The 25,342-nt window shown below is 39.1% G+C and overlaps 2 protein-coding genes across 9 annotated transcripts in view; both read left to right on the top strand.

Annotated features, from left to right (window-relative positions):
* Nucleotides 1–9,776, top strand: part of MTHFD2L (methylenetetrahydrofolate dehydrogenase (NADP+ dependent) 2 like) — a 151,396-nt gene extending 141,620 nt beyond the window's left edge. For all 5 annotated transcript variants that reach the window (XM_008267752.5, XM_051819695.3, XM_051819692.3 and 2 more), the window contains one exon: nt 7,122–9,776. In XM_008267752.5, coding sequence (XP_008265974.1) covers nt 7,122–7,234 — 113 coding nt within the window. In that variant the 3' untranslated portion in view covers nt 7,235–9,776. The remainder of the gene's footprint in view (nt 1–7,121) is intronic.
* A 5,075-nt stretch (nt 9,777–14,851) lies between these two features.
* Nucleotides 14,852–22,363, top strand: EPGN (epithelial mitogen). Of its 4 annotated transcripts, none has more exons than XM_008267749.5 (5): nt 14,852–15,117; nt 15,613–15,702; nt 18,379–18,499; nt 19,152–19,304; nt 21,234–22,363. In XM_008267749.5, the coding sequence occupies exons 1-5, from the start codon at nt 14,991–14,993 to the stop codon at nt 21,265–21,267; spliced, it is 525 nt and encodes a 174-aa protein (XP_008265971.1). In that variant the 5' UTR covers nt 14,852–14,990; the 3' UTR covers nt 21,268–22,363. The 4 variants fall into 4 exon arrangements, with proteins under 4 accessions (XP_008265971.1, XP_008265970.1, XP_008265973.1 ...); XM_008267748.5 differs by having other exon boundaries at nt 21,013–22,363; XM_008267751.5 differs by lacking the exon at nt 15,613–15,702.
* Nucleotides 22,364–25,342: the final 2,979 nt, after the last annotated feature.

Below are 25,342 nucleotides of genomic sequence, written 5' to 3'. Positions count from 1 at the left end.
AGGTTAGGCGTGGTAGATCTCTCTCTCTCTCTCTCTCTTTCTTTCTTTGATTCAAAAGGGAAGTAATTCCACACAGCTGAACGAAGTTGGAGGTAGTTAGCAGGCAAATGATATACCCACAGGAGCCAGAGATCAGAAGCTCTTTCCCAAGGACCACACAGGGAATCTGTTCTGCCCTCAGGGTGGGCTCAGATTCTCCTTCAGTCTCCCACTGGGTTGCCAAAGTTACGGAATTGTAGCGTCTCTGGAGAGTACTCACGTGAATTCCGTGAGTTCTCTCCCCCACCGTCTCTTTTTTCACAGTCTCAGTTCAGTAGCACCACAAATTTTCTAGGTCCTAATCTCCTGTTAATTCGCCCCGCCCAGAGTCAGGTTTTTCTGCTAGGCTCAGGGCCGGTGCAGACCTGAGGTCGCTCTGCTTATGACATATGTCCAAGATGGCACCTGCTCTTTGTCTTGCTCGCCCTTGAGAGGTGAGCGGAGAGAGAGAAACCCGTGTCCATACCAGTCACCTTTTTTTTTTCTCTCTCTCTCTTCCAGTTAGCCTGGTTAACTTTTCCCCCCTGGGGGTCGTTCCCTCTAGTCTCCTCTCTCTGCTTGCCTGCCGGTGTCTCGGGCTATTGAGGTTTGGCTCACCTCGCGTTCCAGCGCTGGTGTGCTGAGTCTGCCACTGGTGTCCCGATCTGTGGGCTCCCACGCTCTCCATGCAGGTCCACTGTGAATCACGCATTCCGGAAGAGTTTCTTCTGCTGTTTCCTCCCCTACTCTTCCTTGAATCTGCAGTATCTCCACTTTTATTAAACTGTCTCTCCCGGACTATCAGTGTGCTCCCTTCCTATTCTGCCATCTTGCCTCCATAATGAACTTCTTTAAGCACCTCCATTACATCCGATTTCATTGTCAAGTCTGAACAATCTTTTGCTTTTATTCTTCCCTCTCTGTAGTGCTTTTTCTCTCCCTTCCCTGCCCCTACCATCCCCAGGCATCCATCAGGAATTGCAGCTTTTCTGTAACTTTATGAATCGTTCACTGACGCCCATACATGATTTCTGTTCCTTGTCTGATGCTCCTACAATAACTTGAATTCATTCTTAACACATTATACTTGATGTTATTTTTGTAGTTCTCCTCTTTTCCCTACCTTAGGTGATAAGCACTTCTTTAGAAAAATGTACCACATAAGACAGTAAATTTCTGGGACTGGCATTGTGGTATAGCAGGTTCAGCCACCACCTGCAATGCCACATCCCATATGGGAACTGGTTTCAAGGCCTGACTCTGCCACTTCTAGTCCAACTGCTTGTTAATGCACCTGGGAAAGCAGCAGAGGATGGTCTAGGTACTTGGGCCCCTGCATCCATCTGGGAGACCCACATGAAGCTGCTGGCTCCTGGCTTTAGCCTGGCCCAGCCAAGGTTGTTACAACCATTTGGGGGTGAACCAGCAGATGAATGATCCCTCTCTCTCCCTCCCTCCCTCCCTCCCTCCCTCTCTCTCTCTCTCTTTCTGTCTCTGTCTCATTTTGTCTCTCCTTCTATCTCTGTAACTCTGCCTTTCAAATAAATAAATATTTTTTTTTTAAAAAGACAGGTTCCCAATTTAATTTTATGCTGCTGCAAAACACATTTTTTCCTCAAAGATTAAAATACTTTGACTATTGGTCTTAGCAAAATATCTACGAGGCTGTACCTGGACTAAGCATTACCTATTTCTTTCGTGCTATCACATACAACTACTCCTCTTTATTCTTACATGTTACTTTACTGACTTTCTTGCTGTGTTCCCAAGAGTAAAAGTAGCTTCCTCTATCCTCTCCAAAAAGAATACACTGTATTGTTCATCTTTCTGTATCACCTGGAAAAGTTTGGCATAGATTTGCCACATATACTCAGAATCAGTTAAGTCCTCCAAATGTATCCACAGTGCAGTAGACATTTCATTTGTAGCATACATTATAACCATAGCTAAATTATTATTTAGGTAATTATATCTCGCTAACTAGACTATGTACTCCAAGAGACAATAACTATGTTTGCCTTGCTCAAGAAACATTTCTTGTGAATCTATCTGGGCCAGTTTGTTGCATGTGTGGGAACAGTGAATAATCAAGTATAGGGCTAGGAAGTGATGCAAGGCATAGATGTTGGGCCAGATTTTAAAACGTCTTTATTGCCATGACAAAGGATTTATATTTTATCCTAGAGACATTGAAGATCCATAAAATGTTTGAAAGCTGAAATGATCTAATCTGTGTTTTAAAGGATGAATCTGGCAGCAGGTTGGATGGCTGCTATAGTAGAGTAGGAGCTGAGAGACTACCATAAATTATAAAATAAAAAAGGTCACATATGTCTTCTGTTCCTATTTGCCTATCCCCTTTGCAATGAGACTCTGCCAATCTTCCTATCCCAAGGCTTTGAATTTGGACTTGATCATGTGACTCTCTTTGGCCAATGGGACATTAGCAGCAGTGAAGCAGAAGAATGAAAAGCATCTGTACACTGGGTTTTCTGGACTTGACTGGGAACCTAAGGCCACTACTGTACAATGTAGCCTCACTGAAGCAGTGAATTTCAACCAGTCTTTAAACATCCTCCACCCTGTTTACATGTGGAACACTCCTCCCCACCCTTAGAAACATCTCTTACTTCAGACAATGATTCACAGTGGTGCATTTCAGAGCCTTGCAGTGGAGGAGGCATATGCAATTTGTCTTCATTTTTCAGTAGGTTCCAACATACTCTGTGATTGCAAATTGCAGCTATACAAATCTCATAAATCAGTGAATGAACAGTTAACTCAGCCTAGCCTCTAGAGAGGAAATGGTATTTATGTCATCTGAGAAGGAAGAGTAAATTTTCATAGATGAAGAAGTAAGGGAAGAGCATCTCTTCACCGAGAATAAATAGTACACAAAAATGCACAGGCTCTCTAACATTCTAAATCATGCTAGTGGGGCAGGCATTTGCTATAGTGGTTAGAATGCCACCATCCTATGTGGAAGTGCCTGGGTTTGAGTCCTGGCTCAGATGCCAATACCAGCTTCTGCTAATGCACACACAGGAGGCAGCAGCAGATGGCTTAGATATTTGAGTTTGAGTCCCTGCCACCTATAGGGAAGATCTATATTGAGTTCCAGATTCCTGGTTTGGCCCTGGTCTAGTTCTGGCTGTTGTGAGCATTAGAGAGTAAACCAGCAGATGGGAAATATCTGTCTCCATGTCTGTCTGTCACACTGTTTCTCTGTTTCACAGTAAATAAAATAAAATGAGATAAAATTTAAAAAGTACAGGCCAGCTCTGTGGCTCACTTGGCTAATCCTCCGCCTGAGGCGCCGGCATCCCGGGTTCTAGTCCCGGTCAGGGCGCCAGATTCTTTCCCAGTTGCCCCTCTTCCAGGCCAGCTCTCTGCTGTGGCCCGGGAAGGCAGTGGAGGATGGCCCAGGTGCTTGGGCCCTGCACCCGCATGGGAGACTGGGAGGAAGCGCCTGGCTCCTGGCTTTGGATCAGCGTAGCGCGCAGGCCATAGCGGCCATTTGAGAGGTGAACCAATGGAAGGAAGACCTTTCTCTTTGTCTCTCTATCTCTCTCACTGTCTAACTCTGCCTGTCAAAAAAATAAAAGTAAAAAAATAAATAAATAATTTTAAAAGTATATAAATCATGCTGGCAATGCCATAGCTCTTTCAGAGAAATCTATGAAATTTACTTCACAGGGTTTAAAGTTCTCAGAGAGGTCATTCAAATAAGTTCTCATGATAAGTATTACTTTTCCTCAAAATATTTTTTATTTTCAGGAACTTATTTTAAACATTACCAAGTCATTTCCACCTAAGTTTCATCTCCTAGAGCAAGCTTCACCCAGACAATAGGATTTGATGATTGTTTTATTTTCCTTGGTTGTTAGTTTCAGTAACTCTAAAATCATGATGACTATGAAATCGAACTTAACCCTGATTTTGCCATATATGTTCATTAGTCTCTTCTGAAAGCACTGTTATCAATCAAAAGTTATTACCTGACTCTCAAATATATATAATTTTTGGTTACTTCCCCTGTACACTCCCTTAATGTACTCCCCACACAGTAAAGTCTCAGATGGAAATTGCTCCCTCAACCTACTCCCACATTGAATCTCAGAGAAAGAAGTCACTGTCCCATCATGCTTCCATATTTCTCCTCACTGGGGCATGTATAACATCAGTTCCCTACACAAAACTGGATTAATCTTTAAAAGCATCATCTTTTCAAGCAGGTGCAAACCTTGTCTGCCCTAAGGGAAAGTCCAGCCAATGAGAAATTATTCCGGTGATATAATGCTTGTTAACTTTTCAGACATGGTTGGGCAAGATGCTTTTCAAGCATCAAACATGAATTGATTTTAAATCTTTCTCATGTGACTAATTTTGTCTCATAAGTCTCCTCTAGCTCTTAATAAACACTATGCTTAGGATAACCCTGAAATAATTATGCGAAATCAATAGAAGAGAGAACTTTTCGTAGGCACTGATATCTGTACCCACTGGCATTAATTTCCCACCTTTCTTGAGAAATCACATTCTTCCATTTCCTGATCTTCATGTAAGTAGTCAAAGAATTAATAGCAGATAAGTATGAATTTCTTTCTCAGGCATGGATTCTCCTGAAAATCATTTCAAAAGGAATAGACTTAATATTTTTCTTAATCAAATTCATCATTGTCTTCCTCCTATGACCGTACGAAAGCTTCACCTTCACATCTACCTACTTTATTTCAAAGATAAATAAATTGAAACAAGTTTTTTGAATAATGAGGTGTGTTCACAGTAATATTGTTATCTCTTGCCCAGTGAGTCATTTACAGGGCTTCACTGATGCCACTAAATGCTTACTCATGTCTAGAGACGCTCTAGCCCAGATGACAGGAAGGCCCATTAGCCATCACGCAGTCTGATTCTGTGAAAAGCAGTGGAAAAGGGTGAATATATGTTGGTGTCAACCATAAAGTGTGCAAAAATGCAGATACTGAGCTACACGTTTCCAGCAGGTGTTATTTCATACAACAGCTCACTCAACTCCATCTTCTCCCACACAAACCTCACTTTTTCAGCAAAAGAATGGGATGATAAGCATGTTGTTGTAAAAACATAATTTGGAAGAGAGGATCACGATACCTGAATGGACCAGTGGTTTATCTTATCTGACACCCAGGAACAAAGCAACTTGACCCCCCAAATGGCCACAACAGCTGGAGCTGGGCTTCTCCAAAGCCAGGAGCCAGGAACTTCCTCTAGTTCTTCCACACCAGGGCAGGGGTCCAAGTTCTTGGGCCATCCTCTACTACTTTCCCAGGCCACAGCGGAGAGCTGAATCAGAAAAAGAGCAGCCAGGACTAGAACTGGTGTCCATATTGGAATGCTGGCACTGCAAACGGAGGATTAACCTACTGCACCACAGTGCTGGCCCCTATATTGGTGAGTTTTTAAGAAAAATATAGGCAAGTGACATTTTGTTCACTTTTATGGGATAATTAGGAATTCCTTCTTTGGATAGGGTGGGAGTATCCCAGGTAGAAGGAACAGCTAGAGCAAAGAAGGAAAGCCAGCTGCTTATGGGATGGTGTCAGCCAGCCTAGTGTTCCTGCAGCATAGAGAACACTGAATGGAAGTACTGCAATGGACACGGTCTGCTTCAGGGATCGAGAGGTACTCTACAGAATGAAAATAATCTCTTCTGAACCATAATATTTTTGTCTTTTCTTGGTGACTTAGCATTAGAAGATTCATTTCACAAATAAGCTGGACTTACTTTTTTTTGAGTGTGTGATGTATTCAAGACTACTTAGAATTTTCTTAAAGTAAACGAAGACTATTCCTTTATTTTTCTTATAATTAAAAAAAATTATTCCAATTGACTATACCACCTCAAACAAGATACATTTCATAAACCATCTTTAAAGGGGGCAATGCAAACTGTAAAAAAATAATATTTAAGAAGTAGAAAGCCTGGGCAGGTGTTTGACATTGTGGTTAAGATGTTGCTTAGGACATCTGCATCTCATATTGCTGGGCCAGGGTTTGAGTCCTGGCTCCACTTCTGATTTCATCTGCCTACTAATTCTCACCCTGGAAGGCAACAGCTAGATCATGGCCCAAGTGATTGGGTCCCTGCCATCCATGTGGGAGACCCAGCATGAGTTTCTGGCTTCTGGCTTCAGCCTGACTCAGCCCTGCCTTATGAGTGCATTTGGGGAGTGAACAAAAATCTCTGTCCCTGTTTCTCTGAAATAAATAAATAAATAAATAAATATTTTTAAAAGAAGTACATATGAACAAACTTTTAAAAGGCAATCATCTTAATAACATGGTTAATAATATTGTACACTTAAAAAATGTTATCCATGCTTACTTTGTTCTAAAAGAGCTCATCTGGAAAAACCTCATTGTTCTTGTTCACACAGGGAAGCACTAAAAGCCATCAAGTGAATGAATGCGTGGAGCATGTCCCTTGACTGTGTGGGTGTGAACCTTCTTAAATAAAACCTTCTTAAATAACACTTGCTCAAAGTTCTCTGCTATTTGCTTTGAGTATATTCACTTATCAAGACATCTTCATACTTTTGAAGAGGACTATGTTTATGTATGTGCTCAGTAATTCAAATATATTTAATGGTTTCTATCAGACTCACAATGGAATGCATTATATACAACATACTTGGTAATTCTGTCATAACAAAAATAATTCAACTTAATGATATGGGCTAAACTTTTTACATCCCAGCCCGGTTGTGATCAATATCATGTATTTTAGAAGTAGTTAACTGGAATTACAAGTAATTGTGTCAATCATGAGTGGTAGCTCTCCACCAGGTAAAACTAAGTGAGCTAAATGAGCCTATAAACTGGGTTCCACTGTGTTCTTTCCCTCCACCTTAGATACCATATGCAGACGTGGTTGTCTAAGCATAGCGTGTGTATGTGTGTGTGTGTGTGTGTGTGTGTGTTGTAGCCTACTTCATTCTAAAAATGATTTGAGGCTGTTAGTTATATGCATAATGCACAATTCCCCTCATTTGTCATGCTGAAGTATATGAAATTCTCAGAAAAATTTAAAAATAGAGTATACTTTCTGTGTCCTCTGTCAGCTGTTCAGAAGCAAGCCGGCTTCATCACTCCAGTGCCGGGCGGCGTGGGACCCATGACCGTGGCCATGCTACTGAAGAACACCCTTCTGGCGGCTAAGAGAGTCCTGTACTAGACACAGGGGTGAGCCAGGCACGTGGCAGTCATGTTGATTTGTTTGACAAGGGGCAAAACTTTTATATTTTACTACAAAGGTATTTATTTCTAAATTGTATTTATTTTTTCATGAATAAAATCATCGTGGATCAGACGATTCACCCTTTACACATTTCTTGCTTACAGATTGTGAGTTTTAGGGAAAAAATGAAACAAATCCCAAAGATAATTTGAGTAACAATTACTTATTTTGTGGAAATTTGTTCATAATGTTAAAATAACAAAGGGCTCATAGTAAATAAATATATTTCATGTAATAAAATATCACACTCACTTCGTTTTCAAGAAATATTTTGTCGAGAGGGAAGAGATGTGCAATTCGGGACATGCTCAAGCTGACTTACCTCAAACAGTAGAGTTAGAAACATACCAGGGGATTCGAATTCAATCCCATCGAGGTAGCATGTACCAATGCAATCTCACTAGTCCCAGTGATCAATTTCTGTTCACAATTGATCATAATGATAGGACTAAGACCCAAAGGGATCACATAAACAAGAATAGTGTCTGCAAATACTAGCTGATAGAATCAAAAAGGGAGAGAATGATCCAACATGGGAAGTGAGATACACAGCAGACCCATAGAATGGCAAATGTCCTAACAGCACTCTGGCCTCATAATCAGCCCTTAAGGCATGCGGATCCGGCTGAAATGCCCATGAGAGTATTTCAGGCATGGAAAGCCAAGACACTCTGGGGGAAAAGAAACCTAAATGAAAGATCTCCGTGAGTGAGATCCCAGTGGAAAGAATGGGTCATCAAAGAAGGAGGTACCTTTCTCTGAAGGGAGGAGAGAACTTCCACTTTGACCATGGCCTTGTCTAAAAATGATCAGAGTCAGTGAACTCAGGGGGCTTCCATAGCCTTGGCAGCTCAGGACAAGAGCCTAGGGTGATTACTGAGGCCATAAACAAGAGTGTCCCTTTGTTAAGTCAACAACAGGAGTCACTGTGCACTTACTCCTCATGTAGGATCTTTGGCCTTAGTGTGCTGTACATTGAGATTCAATGCTAGAACTAATACTCAAACAGTATTTTTCACTTTATGTTTCTGTGTGGGAGCAAACTGTTGAAATCTTTACTTAATGTATGCTAAACTGATCTTCTGTATATAAAGAGAAACGAAAATGAATCTTGATGTGAATGGAAGGGGAGAGGGAATGGATAAGGGGAAGGTTGCGGGTGGGAGGGACGTTATGCGGGGGAAGCCATTGTAATCAATATTCTGTACTTTGGAAATTTATATTCATTAAATAAAAGTTAAAAAATATTTTGTCAGCCTCATTAGATGCCCATGTAAAATGGAATTTGGATTTTGCCATAACCACATTCACTTTCTAATACATTTTATGTTCTATGTCACATGCTGAAAAAGAGCTTACTTGCTAAAAGAAAGTAGATGTTGAGGCTAAAATCTTGATATCAGATATACCCCAAATATATCCTGTGAGGTCATACTAATGAAAAATTATGTTCCTAAATAAGGGAAGGAAAATATTCAAAGAAGGACAAAAAATGTAGTGTTACTTAGAAAAGTACTGATTATGTCACATCATGAATGATTGTGTCCCATGGTACAAATATATGAAGAATGTATTAGGTTTATATGTCATTTCTTTATTTGCTAAAAAAATATGGGCAGTACCTTCACTGAGTAATCATGGACAAGCTCAAAATTAAGTAAATACATAAAACAAAACCAAGCAGTCCTGCGCCAAAGCTCAAAAGGCTAATCCTCCACCTGCGAAGCCGGCACACCGGGTTCTAGTCCTGGTCGGAGTGCCAGATTCTGTCCCGGTTGTGCCTCTTCCAGTCCAGCTCTCTGCTGTGGCCCAGGAAGGCAGTGGAGGATGGCTCAAGTGCTTGGGCCCTGCACCCTCTGGGAGACCAGGAAAAGCACCTGGCTCTTGGTTTCGGATCAGCGCGGTGCACTGGCCGCAGCGCGCTGCCCGCAGCAGCCATTGCAGGGTGAGCCAATGGAAAAGCAAGACCTTTCTCTCTGTCTCTCTCTCTTTCACTGTCCAATCTGCCTGTCAAAAAAAAATGCGTATATTTTATAACAAATATCAGATAAAATATGGTATGAGTGAGGCTATCATTAAAGAGTAGTAACTGTTATTTTTGTTCACTAATTCAGAAATCCAACAGGAAAATATACTTTCAGTGTGCCAAAATGAAACCTTTAGGCTACAGCTAAGTCTAATGCTTTGTTGCCCACAGTTCTTCTGTTATGACTTTTGCTTCTCAAAGGAAATACAATGTTTTGAGCATAATGTAAATTAGGAAATACATGTGAATGTTAGTTGAAGGTTGCTTTGACACTGCTAGAGCCACATAACTGGTGTTTCCATGCCCAAATCCCAGTATGTTTATGTACCAGTAATGATTACCCAATGTATGTCTTTACCTGTACATTCTTGATCACTTGTGTGGAAATACACTAGATGTTTATAATTAATAACATTTCAACTACATAATAAAAGCAATTTGAGGAGGAATGTATTCTTTTTTATGATGGCTCTGAGTTTATTTGTTTATATATTTGTTACTCATTTCTTTAATGTAAGAAAATATTCTGGGAATGGCACTGTGGTGTAGCAGGTAAAGCTACTGCCTGCATTGTTGGCATCCCATGTGGGCACCACTTCAAGTCCTACCTGATCCACTTCTGATCTAGCTCTCTGCTATGGCCTGGGAAAGCAGTAGAAGATAGCCCAAGTCTTTGGGTCCCTGCACCCACATTGGAGACCTGGAAGAAGCTCCGGGCTCCCGGCTTCGGATCAGTGCAGCTCTGGCCATTGCGACCACTTGGGGAGTAAACCAGCAGATGGAAAACCTCTTTCTCTCGCCCTCTCCCTCTCCCTCTTCTTTTCCCTCTCCCTCTCCCTCTCTCTCAATCTGAGTCTCATATAAATAAATAAATCTTTTTTTAAAAAAAGAAAATATTCCATTGTATATTCATTCCTTCATCAGTCTAGACAAATCTTTCTCTGACAACACTGACAGAAATTTAAAATTTAAATTCAAAGCTCCCAAGCAAACATTTCAGAGAAGGCCTCATTAATTTTTAAAGTCCCTAACTCCCAAACAAACAAAATGACTGCACAGGGCTAATTTGAGTCCTGGATGTTCTAGTTCCAATCCAGCTTTGTGTTAATGTACCTGGAAAAGCAATTGTGTGAGACCTGGGTGGATTTCCTGGTTTCTGGCTTTGGCCTGGGTCAACCTGGGTGTTGCCATCATTTGGGGTTGAGCCAACAGATGCTAGATTGATATCTCTCTCTTCTCCCACATCCTTCTCTCTCTTTCACCCTGCCTTTCAGGTAAATACATATATCTTTAAGAATATAGTTTAGTGGTTAATATATGCTTACTTGAAATGAATGCCTATCCTCTTCCATTGACATTACCTCAGAACTCTTATTATGTCATCACCTCACACTCAACATGTCTTAAACTGAACATATTATCTCTGCTCCGAAAGCAAACAAACCCCTCTTTACACCTTCCTCATGTTGACAGATGAGAACATCTTCTTGCTTCTGACTACAATTCCCATAACTTACAGAGTACAATATAAATTCTGATTTACTAAGGATTCCTGTAATCTATTTTTGCATATTTATCCAGCTGTATTTCCACCACTCTACAACCCAAGTTTCCCATTTCAGTCTGACTGTCACCCTTGCTTTGTATTATTGGTTAATTCCCATTAGTTCATCAGCGTCATCTTAACAGATACTTGGCAGATACAGACAGAGCAGGAGCAAATCTGTCTGCAAGCACCTGTCCAATGCCACCATATAACTCTTTTATAGAATCCAACATCTATAGAGTCAGGATATGAATGAATGAACTTTATCTTTTATATGATGACAAAGATGCCTAGTTCGCTAAAGTTTAATTAGGTTACTCTAAATTTTCTCTTTTAAAAAATACTTATTTGTATTTTTTAGGCAGAGAGAGAGAAAGAAACAGAGATACACAGAAATATTCCAAATGTAGATTTACTCTGCAAAGGGCTGAAACAGAGTTTAGCAAGGCTGAAGCTAGGAGTCCAAAACTTGATCTGAGTCCTGTATGTGGGTGGAAGGGATCTAAGTACTTGAGCTATCATTTGCTGATTCTAAGGGTACACAATAGCAGGAAGCTGGATCAGAAGCTCATCTAGGGGCTGGCGCTGTGGCGCAGCAGGTTAAAGCCCTGGCCTGAAGGGCCGGCGTCCCATTTAGGTGCCAGTTCTAGTCCTGGCTGCTCCTCTTCTGATCCAGCTTTCTGCTATGGCCTGGGAAAGCAGTTGAAGATGGCCCAAGTGCTTGGGCCTCTGCACCCACATGGGAGACCTGGAAGAAGTTCCTGGTTCTTGGCTTCAGATCAGTGCAGCTCTGGCTGTTGCGGCCATCTGGGGAGTGAACCAGTGGAGGGAAGACCTCTCTCTGTGTCTCTACCTCTCTATGTAACTCTGTCTTTCAAATAAATAAAATAAATCTTAAAAGAAAAAAAAAGCACATCTATGCACTCCCAGTATGGGATATGGGCATTGCAATTGGCATCTTCACTTATGGCATCTAATGCCAGCCCATGAATGCACTTCTTGATTGGGCCTTGACCTTGATCCACTGAGCCCAGTTTTAGCAAAGAGTCATGTAAGTCTTTTGATGGAGAATTTGCTCCATGGTATCTGGTTGAACTTCCCGTCTCTTCTTAATGCCTAATGGGTTGCTTTTATCAAGAATCCTGATGAAGCAGGTTAGCAAGGATCTCCTCTACCTGTGACATCTAGTCAAATTCTTAGTAATTTTCCATCAACTGACCCCAGCTGTATTGTATCTCTACTGTATTACAATAGTCTTTTAAAAATATGTATGTATGTGTGTATATGTATGTATTTACTTGAAAGGCAGAGAGAGAGAGAGAGAGAGAGAGAGAGATTGATTTTCCATCCACTGGTTCACTACCCAAATGGCTGCAACAGCCAGGGCTGGGTAGACGAAAGCCAGTAGCCAGAAACTCCCATTTGGATCTTCCACATGGTACTTGGACCACCATTTGCCACCTTCACAGACACATTGGCAGGAAGTTGGACCAGAAGCAGAGCAACCCAGACTAAAACCAGCACTCTGATATGGGATGCTGCTGTCCCAAGTGGCAGCCTAACCTGTTGCTCAACTCCAGCCCCAACCACCTAACTTTCTTGATGATCACCATATACTCGCTGTTTACACTCATTCAATAGTAACAGTGATCTTAATTGAGCACTTATTATGTGATAAATGTTCTCTCTGTTTGTATCTCTCTCTGTCCTTCTCATCTTTACTTCTATTGACTGTCTCCATTTGATAAATGAGGAAATTGACCCCCTTGGTTATGAAAAAGTCTAAGCTATGACCAAATGGATAGTAAAGGTAGAATCTACATTCAAAACAAGACCTGCTGGCATGACATGAGTCAGAGCCCACTCTCCTCACTGTTTCAGTGCTCAGCATCATCTAGCATTCCTTCTCTTATCACTACATGTTTATTATCTTTTTGATTAAGTTCAAATGAATCTGTCCATAAAAATGGCATGAGAGTTTGACAAAGCCTCAAATTTTCTGTATATACAAATTGATAGCAGTTATCACTATCTACCCAGTATTGTAGTTATGTATGTACATTTCCCTCGCCCCCTTTAGTTCTTTGAGGTCAGCATCCATGTATGATTTGCCCATTTCTTACAGAAGAAGAAGGAAAGAAGGAAGGATCAAGGAAAGAAGGAATGAAGGGTGGAGAGGGAGAGAAGGAAGTGGAGGGAAGGGAGACAGATTTCATTGATTATTTACTGTATATTAAGCAATGGATTTACTTGAAGATTACTGAAGAAAAAGTCAAGATGTGTGTGAAAAACTGTAGAATCAAAAGTAGATACTAACTACAGTTAACAGTTATTACAAAGGCGATCATTGTACTTCTGTGTCTCAGTCTTAGAAATATTTGATGTGTTGGGGCCAGTGTTGTGGCATAATGGTGAAGCTGCCATCTTCAGTGCCAGCATCCCACATGGGTGCTGGTTCAAGTCCTAATTGCTCCACTTCTCATCCAGCTCTCTGCTGTGGCCTGGGAAAGCAGTAGAAGATGGCCCAAGTCTCTGGGCCCCTGCACCTGCATGTGAGACCTGGAAGAAGCTCCAGGCTCCTGGATTCGGATCGTCTCAGCTCCAGTTATTGTGGCCATTTGGGTAGTGAACCAGCAGGTGGAAGACTGACCTCTCTCTCTCTCTCTGCCTTTCAAATAAATAAATAAATATTTTTAAAAGAAATATAGAAATATTTGATGTGAGTCCTAACATCTCCTTTCAGAAAGAGTAGAAGGAGTTGTGACAGTTTATTTAATCTTTTGTAAATGAGTTCTTAAACTCTCAAAATTGGTGCAAAGTAAATTATTTGACTTGTAATTAAAATTCCATTTCCTTGAAAAAATATTATGTAAAAATTCGTTTAATAGTAAAGTTAAAAAATACCTATGGAAGTAGAAATAAAAAAATGTAGGGACATTTAACGTGAGCAAAGTACTATCTATTTGCTTAACTTGAAAATGATGACTCCATGGTAAGTGATTGCCCAAGTTATAATGAGTTCAGCAAGCTCATTCTTGTGTAGTATCTTTAAAGCCAAATTCCTATTTGAATACTGAAAGGGATCCTTTCTGATAAATCTAATTTGCTGGGTGGACATGATGAAAATGATAACCTATCTTGACGTGAGCAGGTTTTCAAGGTACAGAAAATATGAGCAGTTGAAATCCCAGATAGAACGACACAACACCTTGGCAAAATGTATTTATCAATTATTTATACTGATTTGGAACAAGTGAAAGTTTATAGGAAGCCCCTATATTCAGAAAATGTAACAGCAGTAGTTACATAATTTGGCTTTTAAAATGCAATTTAGTAATCCTTACTAGATTCACATTTAGAAAAATTTGAATATTGGATTAAGTTTAAAACTTTTTTTCATTAGATGGACCCAAACTCAGTGTCATCATAATTTTATGTTAATGGAGAATTTTAATATTACCATTATTAATATATTATTAATACAAATACAATTTTTGGTACTTTGTATTGGTCCTCTCTAACCTAATCATTGTTCTTGGAAATGAGTGGCCCATTCCACTTACTCAAAAAAAAAAAAAAAAAAAATTAAATGGCAGAATGACGCAAGCATTAATGTCACACTATTAAAAGGACGTTTATTTACAGAACTTGTAGTAAAACTAGTAGAAACTAAAATGGGATGTTAAACCTGTTTTTCACAAATTTACAGCAATCAAATTACAGAATATCTCAATTTGCAATGGAACTCATGGTCTACATTGAAAGCTGATGTAACTATAGTTTCAACTATGTCTGATGTTAATAGGTTGGGCTGCTTCCTCATTTGCAAATATCTTCTTTGGAATCCTTTGTAGGTTCCTAGCATAGCTGATGTCCTTCTGTTCATACCAGGGGAGGCTTTGTGAATTCACATTTGTTTTTTGTTGTTTTAAGTACTTTTGTATGCACGATTATGCCCACAGGTAACAGGAAACCAGTGTTTCAGAAGAAAACCTGATCACATGGCAAGATAACACAGCTATCCCAAACAAGTGTGAGTGCCTGAAGGCTCTCTGCCGCTGCCAGGAGTACATATTTTTTTGATTGGTAAGAACTGGGAGATGACGCTTCATGAAATATAAATGCAAGAAAGACTCAGGGAGCTCAATAAAAACCTTCCACCCATCAGCCTAGGAGGAGAAGAGCCACGTAAGCAACTACAGAAAATGGCTTGGGGAGTCCCGACAGCAGTCTACCTTTTATTCAATGGTAGGTAATTGCCTTTTGTTTTGTTAACTTTGTTTCAGTGTAAAATGTAAGTAGCATTTATTTTCTGTGAATTAGAGAGGTGATGTTTAACAGTTGTTCATGACAAAGATCAGAGTGAGGAATCTGGATTTATTTATTTTCTTACAGAATATATCTTCCTTCTTCAAATAAAGTTTTATACTTTTTGATGAGGTATCCAAAGTACTTGCTTTATATAACCAAAAAACACTTGATACATTTAATTACTACACTGATTGAAGTATTATATGACTATATTAAATTTATCTTAATAAAATGAAGGTTTTTCTGTATTCCTTAATTATAATACATTCAAGAGAATAAAAGAGAAACAGGAAATGACTCTACTCAGGTCATGGATTTTAAATGTAATAAAATAAAAACAAATGAGAAGCAGGACTAAAGAGAATAACTTAAGCTCCATTGCTTGCACACAGAAGACTCACCTGTTAAAGATGCTTTTCCCTCTTAATACAGCAATGGCAGCCTTGGCTAAAGAGGCAGTCGTGACTGTAACGCCTCCAATCACAGCCCAGCAAAGTAACTGGACAGTTAACAAAACAGCAGGTATTTGCTCCCCCTTTTTGTATTTCAAGTAACTTTTCTTTAACTTTTGAGAGAAATTCAGTTTATGATAAAAGTAACATCAGGCATTTTAAACTACACATTTCATTATGAATTGGCTCTTTCAGCAAAATACTGTTAAACTTCTGTTTTGGGAGGCATCTGTTTTTTGTTTGGTATATGCTCTATTTCCTATCCGTGTGTACCCCTTTTCACTGTGGACAGTGAGAATATATTTTCTCTTTCATTTTACTATTCTCATGACAAAGGCTTCTGACTGTGGTTGAAAGTCAGTACTTTTTTCAAATGAGTTTGAACTGCTAGAGGGGAACTTGGAAAGCTTATTATCTATGAAGATGTGTGACTGAGTGGGTAAGATTTCCAGGCAAAAATCTAAGAGTCAGGCAAGTGAAGGATTCAGTCAACTATTTTATTTCTGAATATGAAAGATAGTAATATTTAGATAGTTCTAATTTCACCATCAATTTTAAATTTTCTTTTTTATTTGTTTCTTTTTTTTAATTTATTTTATTATTTGAAAGTCAAAGTTGCAGAGAGAAAGAGGGAGATCAGGAGTGAGAGATCTTCCATCTGCCTGTTCACTCCCCAAATGACCACAACAGCTGGAGCAGGGCTGGTCCAAAGCCAGAAGCCAGGAGCTTCTTCCAGGTCTCCCACATGGATGCAGGGGCCCAAGCACTTGGACCATCTTCTGCTGCTTTCCCAAGCACATTAGCAGGGAGCTGGATTGGAAGTGGAGCAGCCGAGATTTGAACTGGCATCCATATGGGGTGCTGGCACTCACTGCAGACAGTGGCTTAACATGCTATGTCACAACTAAGGCCCCTAAATTTTCAATAGTTAACAAAATATTTTAACATTTGATTTTTTTTTTGAATATCAATTTGTAAGACAAAAGCAATGTGTCAACTTCTTTCTGTCTTCTGAATCCAAGAGGAAACTTCTTTAGTAGAATACAATGATATTGTAGCAAATAAGTACATTTACTCTCAGAGGCTGACTGTGCAATATGCCTAGCACTAGCACACTCACTTCTCTTCCCTGATGGTGAATCAGAGGTAACTTCTCCATGTTACAGCTAATAGAAAATAAAAAGGATTGAGCACCTCATTTCTATAGTTTTCCTTTGCTTTCTTGATGAAAGACTTTAGTTTTTCCTTCTTCTTTTTATTTAACTTATGTATCCATATCCAGTATTTTTAAAAATGTTCATAAAGTTTATTAATATTCTTCTCCCTAGAGGAAATATATGTCTGTCTAGTATGGATCTCTTTGGAAACGGTTTCTTTCTATTCTCACATTTTCTAACAAATCTTGGTTCAGGCTTGGTTAATTGAACTTGTTCAGTCTTGAAGAAAGGATAGCCTAGCACAGTTATAATAGGAAATTCTCACTGCCCTGGAATTATTAAAATGATAAATTATACTCACCACATCTCATTCAACAACATGAATGCAAATTTTAAGATACCACAATGTGTTTTCAGCTAAAATGAAATGACACAAGGTAATATCTTGTTGGCACCTTAGTACCCAAAGATGTAACATTTGCAGTATAAGAAAGAAAGCTTTTTAGGTTTCTTCTACCTACAAGCAGAGAAGTAGATTTTTCTCAGTCTCCTTAGCAAGGCATGATATGGTATAGCACAACTCACAATGAGAATCTATGCTTATTTGTAATAAAGACAAAGCAAAATGCCACTAATTCTGCTGGAGGAAAAACTTGAAACTCAGTAATTAAAGTTTACTAAAAGGAATCAAGTACTCACGTCTTTCTAAGTATCGCCTGTAACTTCATAAACACCAAGTATGTTACAAATGTGTTTTCAGTACATCAGAGACCAGGAATAATCATCCTGAAACATCAGTATTTCGCCAGAACACAATCTTTCATGAAGGTTTCCCCTAGGAAGTTTCTGGACACTTGATTACAAAATTTTGCTAATTTATTGTTATCACTATCATAGTGTTAGAGTTAAAAATAAAAAAAAAAGTTTCCTAATTTCAAGTTCAGCACTTTGCCCACAGAGCTTCTCAACTGAGTATGTTTTTAATTAATATTCACAGATACTGTCTTATCTGTGTTATGTCTAAACCATTGTCTCTGGATTCTTGTGAAGGTCAGAACAATCTGTCCTCTGAAGTGGGAGAAAATGCTCCCTTCTCAAATTGCTCTTGGTAGTTCACAAAAGAGTAAAAGGGAATTCTTACAGTTCTGTCCTCTGGGGAGGGATGAAAAATGTAGTTTACTTTTCCCCAAGTGTAAGTTCAAATCTTTCTATGTGCTGACTTCTCCTGGGAGGAAATGAAGAGTTTGGCTGAGATCGGCTGTATTTATTAGCACATAGTCCAGAAATATTGCTCAAATAAGCAAAGACTAAAACCAGTGCTGCCACCTTATGGCACAATTGTCTCTGGACCTTGCTATGTAGCTTCAAAAGAATGGATCAACCACCGAGCTGCCTCCACCCTCAAATTAATTAATGAGATGTCTAGATGACATTTACCCAGCTTTTGTAAATATCGCCAATCTGCCAAGGGAATCAATAGTTCCAAGGTCTAATCACCCCCAAAATATATAAGACTTCTTTCCACATATTTTAAAATTTTGTCTACACAGGACAAGTTCACCTATTGATATTGTGTCTCCTTTTCCTAGCTGACTTTAGAGAAGGACTCATGGCCTTGAAGTTCTCCCACCCTTGCCTGGAAGAGCATGATAGTTACTGCATCAATGGTGTTTGCCTATTCCACCATGAGTTAGAGAAAGTCATCTGCAGGTAATGGCAAAGAACTTTCTAAGTCCTAGAGACAGGTGAATTTATGCCTCTATCACTTCCTATGGTATGTTTCCACACTCCTTATCTAGCAAGAAAGAGGCATCATCTGACCATGACTTGCCAGACCTCTTTGGACTTGATACCTCAGGAATCTTTTTCTAAGCTGCTTAACCCTCATTACTCAAAAATAAAGTTCCAGACTGGCAGCATCTGTGCAACCTGGGAGCTTGGTAGAAATACAGAACTCCATGCTCCACCTAGTACTTCTGAACCAATCTGCATTTCTAACAGTGCGCAAAAGTAATTCCTTATCTTCACAGGATTTTTTGTACGATGAAAGGAAATGCTACAGCAAAAAACATTCAAGAATGTAAATTTCTAGAACAACTAAGAAAACATTTTTATGATCATTGGTTTACTAAGCATCTTCTCTTAAAAGAGTGGTAGAATATATCTACCAATGGGGAAGGTAGGAATGATTACTGCAAATTTCATAGCTACTTCATTGCTTTAAACAAACTTTTATTTGGCATTTGTTCTTTAAATTATTTACTTTTATTGAAATTTTTTTCACTCTTTGAAATGGTTCATTTCTTTGTATTTCTAACATTCTGGGATTTAAAATTATGCATTCTTTTCTTTTTTTAAAAAGGTGTTTCACTGGTTATACTGGAGAAAGGTGTGAACACTTGACCTTAACTTCATATGCTGTGGATTCTTATGAAAAATACATTGCAATTGGGATTGGTGTTGGATTGCTATTAAGTGGTTTTCTTGCTATTTTTTACTGCTACATAAGAAAAAGGTATGCAAAACAAACAAAATATGAAGTCATAGAGTCACAAATGTTTGTTGAGCCCCTACAATGTCCCACACATTGATATATATCTTTTTTTTAATGAAAAAAGGGCTATAAATCTAGCAAGTCCTTAAATAACTTATTTGATGGCTTTTCTCAGTCTCAGACATGTTGTAAAATTTCACATTCATTTTGCAACAAGTTAATTTACACCTACAATTTCCCTTCACCTTACCTCTGTCTGCTTCTGTCATAATTATAAAGGAGGAGGATAGTAGGTATCCAGGTACTGGGGGTTAAATATGTTCACAGTTGTGTTTTCAGAGCCCACTACCATGCTTAGCACGCAATACACACTGAGTTAAGATTATTATGTAAAAAAATCAAGAAATGAGTAGTAAATGAATGAAAGTGTGTGAAAAACATAGGCCATTTTTGTTCCCAGACATTAATTAGGGGTGTATTCAGAAGGCATTGTATACTGCTAAAAGCCCATGAAAATAAATTTCATCTACCAAGAAATATAATTTACTTACATATTCATCCTAATCTGTTGTTTTCCCACTCTACAGTAATTTTTTTTAAATACTTATTTTTTTATTTATTTGAAAGAGTTACAAAGACAGGAGGAGACACAAACACACACACACACACACGCACACTCAGAGATTCCATCTGCTGGTTCACTCCCCAAATGACTGCAATGGCTGGAGTTGGGCCAAGCTGAAACCAGGAGCCCAGAGCATCTTCCAGGTCTCTCATATGGGTGCAAGGGCCAAGGACTTGGGCCATCTCTGCTGCCTTCCCAGATGTATTAGCAGGGAGCTGGGTAGGAAGTGGAGCAGCTGGGTCTTGCTGATGTTGCAGGCTGAGGCTTGACCTGCTATACTACAATGCTGGCCTTGTAATTTTTTCTTAAATAAATGGAACTTTGGGAATTTCAAGAAGTAATGTGAGATGCATCAATAGAAATACAAAAAAAAAAAAATATTTCCCTTGCTATACTTTTCCAAGTTGTCATTTTTAAATGACCGAAACTGCCTAGGAAAAAATTAGATAAGTTTGCTTTGCTTAACTACTACATCCTGGAGGGAATCAAATCTCTATTTCATCAGTTGAAGATTTGCTTAAAAGGCAAAACATAGAAATAATACTAAAGAGGTAGAGGAGGAGATAAAGGAGGAAGGACTCTGAGCGTAATTTAGCTGTCTGAGGTCAGGCTCACTAGAAGCAGAGCCAGAGATGGGGACTACGGAGCATGTGTTGGTTGAGGGAGGGCTCTAAGATGAGAGCTGTGATGAGGTAAAGAAAGCTGGCAGAGCAGAGTAAGGAGCTAAGCAAAGAGGTGGCCTTAGCTGACATGTAGCATCAGTCCAGTTCCACAGGGAGCTCTAGAATGTGAATGGCATCAGAACATGTGCAGTCTTGTTTTTTCACACCATTTATAATCATGGGACACAGGATGCTCATGGCAGGTAGGGGGTACAGACTTGTAATCGGCCAGCAACTTTCTGGCAAGGTGTGCTGTTGCTTATGGGCTATCCTCTGCAGAAGACACTTCCATGGATCTGTTAGTGCCTACAGCCGCACTGTGGCCACCAGTGGGGAAGGGGGATGTGGGTGGAGCACAAGAGTAGTTGCTACACCAGCACATTTACATAATCCACAATGATCTACACAAAGAGCAGTCATGGAAACCAATGCTCTGTTTTAGGTGTCTAAAATTGAAATCACCTTACATCTGTTATGGAGGGAGACCACTGTAAGGAATTGTCATCAAGGCGTTTGTAAAAATCAGTGGACCCCAAACTGAAATCTTCAAATGAAATAACAAAACTTGCCAAACTGACTAGACTTGAAAATAATGGAAGTTGGGATCACAATGAAATGAGAGGATAAAATTCAACGTTGGTCTTTAAACTTTTCCATCTTTAGGGGGCCATGGAATCCAGTGACCAAGCCACAGTGATGAAAGTCAAGTTCATAGTCCTACTCAGGGTTTGCTCTTATTGTGTGGATTTTGTTCTCACTGTAGAAAGACTGAATTTCATGCCTCTGACCATGTCATATATAAGTTTTCATGGGAATAATTATCAGCAAGATAGCAAAGCTAAAGCAATGTCAAGGTTGGATTCTTCATGTACTTGCTACCTAGCTTTCTGTAGCACCTGGATGGAGCTTCTCAAGTTTACTCACTCAATGGACCTAATCTCAGATATGCTGCTTTTACAGTATCTACAAGAATGTGATGTCAACTCTGAGGATGAGATCAATATTATGGCACCTCTAGTGAACCACACATATATCTTTTATTTAAACCCTTGAAAAGAAAATGACATGTCCAAGGCAAACTCATGCCCAGCTTGTGACTGTACCATGCAATGTTTATCTGTGAAACATGGAATAAGCTAAAGAGCTTCTGAGGACTGAAAACTATCTGGATGTCAACTGCAAAGTAGGCAAAGCATCTCTATTTCTACATGGATTACAAACTCTGTGCTCCACTCATTGGTCCCCGAAGGCTTTTATTCACCACTTCCTCCCAATACCAGCAGAATTACCACCTGGAGACCATTTGTTTGGATAGAAATCCTAGAATTCTCCTAAGGAATATAAATCTCCAATTAACCCTGAAGTAGAAACTGAAGAATCGGACATAGGAATTTTTTTAAACAGCCAACAACATATGGAAACCTTCCTTATCATTTCTGAATACTTGGTAACAGATTTGCACATAGAGAGAAATAATGGATCAATGATAGAAATAAGTATCATGGTCCTTCTCTCTTTTATTATATTTTTCCTACGTAGTTTGAAGAGTCTTCTGCAGGTCCCTTAATTTCTTTGAGGTTTTGTTTCATTTTCTTACAAAGCCTTTGTAGCTCTAAAATTTTAGTCAGAGAAGAAAAAGATTTCATATCTGCAACTGAGGTTATCCTCCCCACCTTTAACCCCCAAATATACCACTGAATATTGTCTTAGATGTGTATTTTAGTGTTGGATTTGTACAAAATAATTTATTTTTAAAGTAAGTACGAAATAAAATTAAAGAATAATAATTGCTACCATGTTTCTTTTTTATATGCTATCTAAAACTTATGGACTTTTATTATAAATACATGACCAAAGCGATTTTTCATTCATAGAGGATCAAATTTGAGTATTCTTAGAAGAAGTCTAGTCAACAACAAGCCATTCATTACTTAGTTATAAATATTCATTCACTCCTAAACAAAACTTTACAGTCTGCTTTCCTTTGAGGAGAAGGTACTTCACCTGCTTTGTTTTTCCTACGGAAGGAATTTCATGCAGATGACTTGCAAATCAGCACTTTCTGCCTGTCCTCACACAGTGTGCAAAGGTTACATCATACCCAGGAGTCAGGAGGGAAGGTTCCTTCCAGTGACTCCAAGGACCGCACCTAGAAAGCTATGATCTTTCTGAGGATTTCAAAAAGATGTAAAACAGCTGGGGAGAGTCCAGGAAGCACCAACATAGGACTGCCTTTAATTAATTAAGGTCTGCCTCCCAATGAAAGAGGAATTAATGCTAGACTGTGGAAAGGTAATAACCTAAAGCTTATAAAATATTTACTGTCTATAAATACTTGTCCAATTGTAAACACAATATAGTTGAAATCAGAACAACATCAGATGAAGAATTAAAATTCCCACGTTGCTACAACAAAATGTTAACCCAAATGAATATCAATGGAGATTCAGATTTTTTCACCTGTGGAACAATATTATTCACAATATAAAATCCACTCAATGAGACTTGTATAGAAATTTAAGAATATGATATACAGTGCACTTATATAGTCTGCTATACAAAATCATGCTGGAGTTTGCAGGAAGGAATTTCTGGTAAGTGAGAGAATTAATAAATGCCCGATGATCTGGCTGTTGTTTCAGCTCTTTCATTTCATCTATGCAAAAAGACCCTGTAAGTCCCTACCAGTGAAGACCCTGCATCAGAGCCACACTTTCCATCTATCACTCAATGGATTGTTCAGACAGGTGGATTTTTTAGAAATGATGCATGTTTCTGGCATCTTAAGTAAATCAAACTGGCCACCACATGGCTCATCAATTTCTTTCATACTCCATTGTCTCTCCTCCCTTTTTCTAGCCTTCAATTCTTTGAGAACACAATCTATTCTTAAGTTATCAATATTCATGAGTTCTTCATTGTTTTGCATTTTAGAGACAGATGTGAGGCCAAACACTGTAGTATCAGCCATACCCCAGACAGTAAATTTACAAAAATAGAATTACAATTGCTTGTCATTGTCTCTTCTTTCCCCAAATTAATGTTTTTATATAATCTTCTTTTCATAAGATTTAAAGAGGATGAAATTGTAACATAGTTCATCTATTAGTGTTTTCTCGCACAATACAGATCTAATCCTTTAATTCCGACATGTCATTTTGGTGACGTCAATAAGATTTCCATTCATTATATTTAATTGAAAAAACATCTTAAGAAAATAACAAGACAAGCATCAGCCACTTAAGCTTTTGATGTTGAACACAGGACAATCCATCTATGCAGAATACTATGAGTAAGCCACCCAAGTTCTCCGCATTAAAAAATGTAACATGCTTCCTGTGGGATGATGTAAATATTGATATCCCGCAACCCACACTCATGGGGAGGGTTACCAGAATCTCTCTATTGCAAAACACCACTCCTTATGACTTACATCATGACTGCATGACATCAGTATATGAGCATCTGCCAAGATGACCTGGAAGTGTTGAAATTTAACTTGTCACAGTCTGGCACTGCTAATCCGGGTGAGTCCACATTTCTGTCTAAACCTTTGGCACAGATCTATGCAGTAGCATACTCAGAAGCATATCTTCCCAATTCTGCATGAAATTTCTGTTAATTAGTTAAGCAATGACTGCCCAGCTCAGAGTGCAGGAACCAAGACATTTATTTTCCTAAGAATTACACGGCAAGATTCCTTGAGAATATCCATGTAAATAAATGTGTCCTGTCAATATATTTCACTCCCCTGCCCAAAACATGATTCTTGAATGTGGGCAATACTTGCAGCTTCCAAGGAAACAATATTAAGTTTCTTAACAAACCAAGTAGAAGTACTAATGTAATAGGACTACCATACCCACAATATTTCAAGCATTAATCTCATTATTAATCCACACCTGTGTAATTGAGGCTTAGAGAAGGCAATCCACTTGTTTAAGGTCACATAGCTTTTAAGTGACAGAGTTGGAACCTAAATCTGTTGCCAAAGCCCCTCATCTAAATTCTTGATGATGCTGCTTCCCAATATTTTATGGCAAATGTTAATGTGGGGAATTAATTTCTTGATGAACTTCAAGATAAACCCAAGTAGTTTTTACACAAATGGAAAAAAGTTCCTTTCCTTATAATATATGAAGTAACCTTTGTCATGGCCCAATGACAAAAATTTCCTGCTGTCATCTGCAGAGGATTACGATATGCATACCTGCTTTGGGGTGGAGCACAAACAGCATGGAGTGCCTGCTGACAGTGGAATGCACCACCGGGGAGAGACTGTAGACTGAATGAATCTTGGCTTGTTCCCGGGATGCAGGAGATGAGGGCAATTGGGAACACTCTCTCTCAATCTGTGGACAAAGATTCTCTGGCACAACACTACCTTCATTGATGGCAAAGGAGCGAGGCATCCAAGTAGCTTTAGTAAAATTTCATCAACCCTCCTCCCATCTCATCACCCTCAACCCTGCCTCTATCCCCACATGGACTTGGAGAAAAATAGGACCAGTGGTCCAGCTTAGCTCAAAAATGGAAACAGCATGAAAAAATCTACGCAATGTATTGGCACTCAAATGACCTGTGTTTTTGTCTAGCTATGTGATTATTAGCTTTGCTGGAGCCTTCTGGATATAATATTCTTGTCTGTTAAGTGGAAAAGTTAGACTCCAAAGATCACTGCCACATTCCCTTCCTGGCTGGAAGATGGAAGTTGAAAGCATGAAGCCTGGGACCAGTGTTATGAAGCAGAAGTTTAAGCTGCCATTTATGCC

Source organism: Oryctolagus cuniculus, chromosome 8 (assembly GCF_051225735.1).
Source record: "Oryctolagus cuniculus isolate XC-2025 breed Fujian yellow rabbit chromosome 8, ASM5122573v1, whole genome shotgun sequence".
NCBI lineage: Eukaryota > Metazoa > Chordata > Mammalia > Lagomorpha > Leporidae > Oryctolagus > Oryctolagus cuniculus.
The sequence above is the reverse complement of the archived record's forward strand: the minus strand, read 5'-3'. Positions and strand labels throughout refer to the sequence as shown.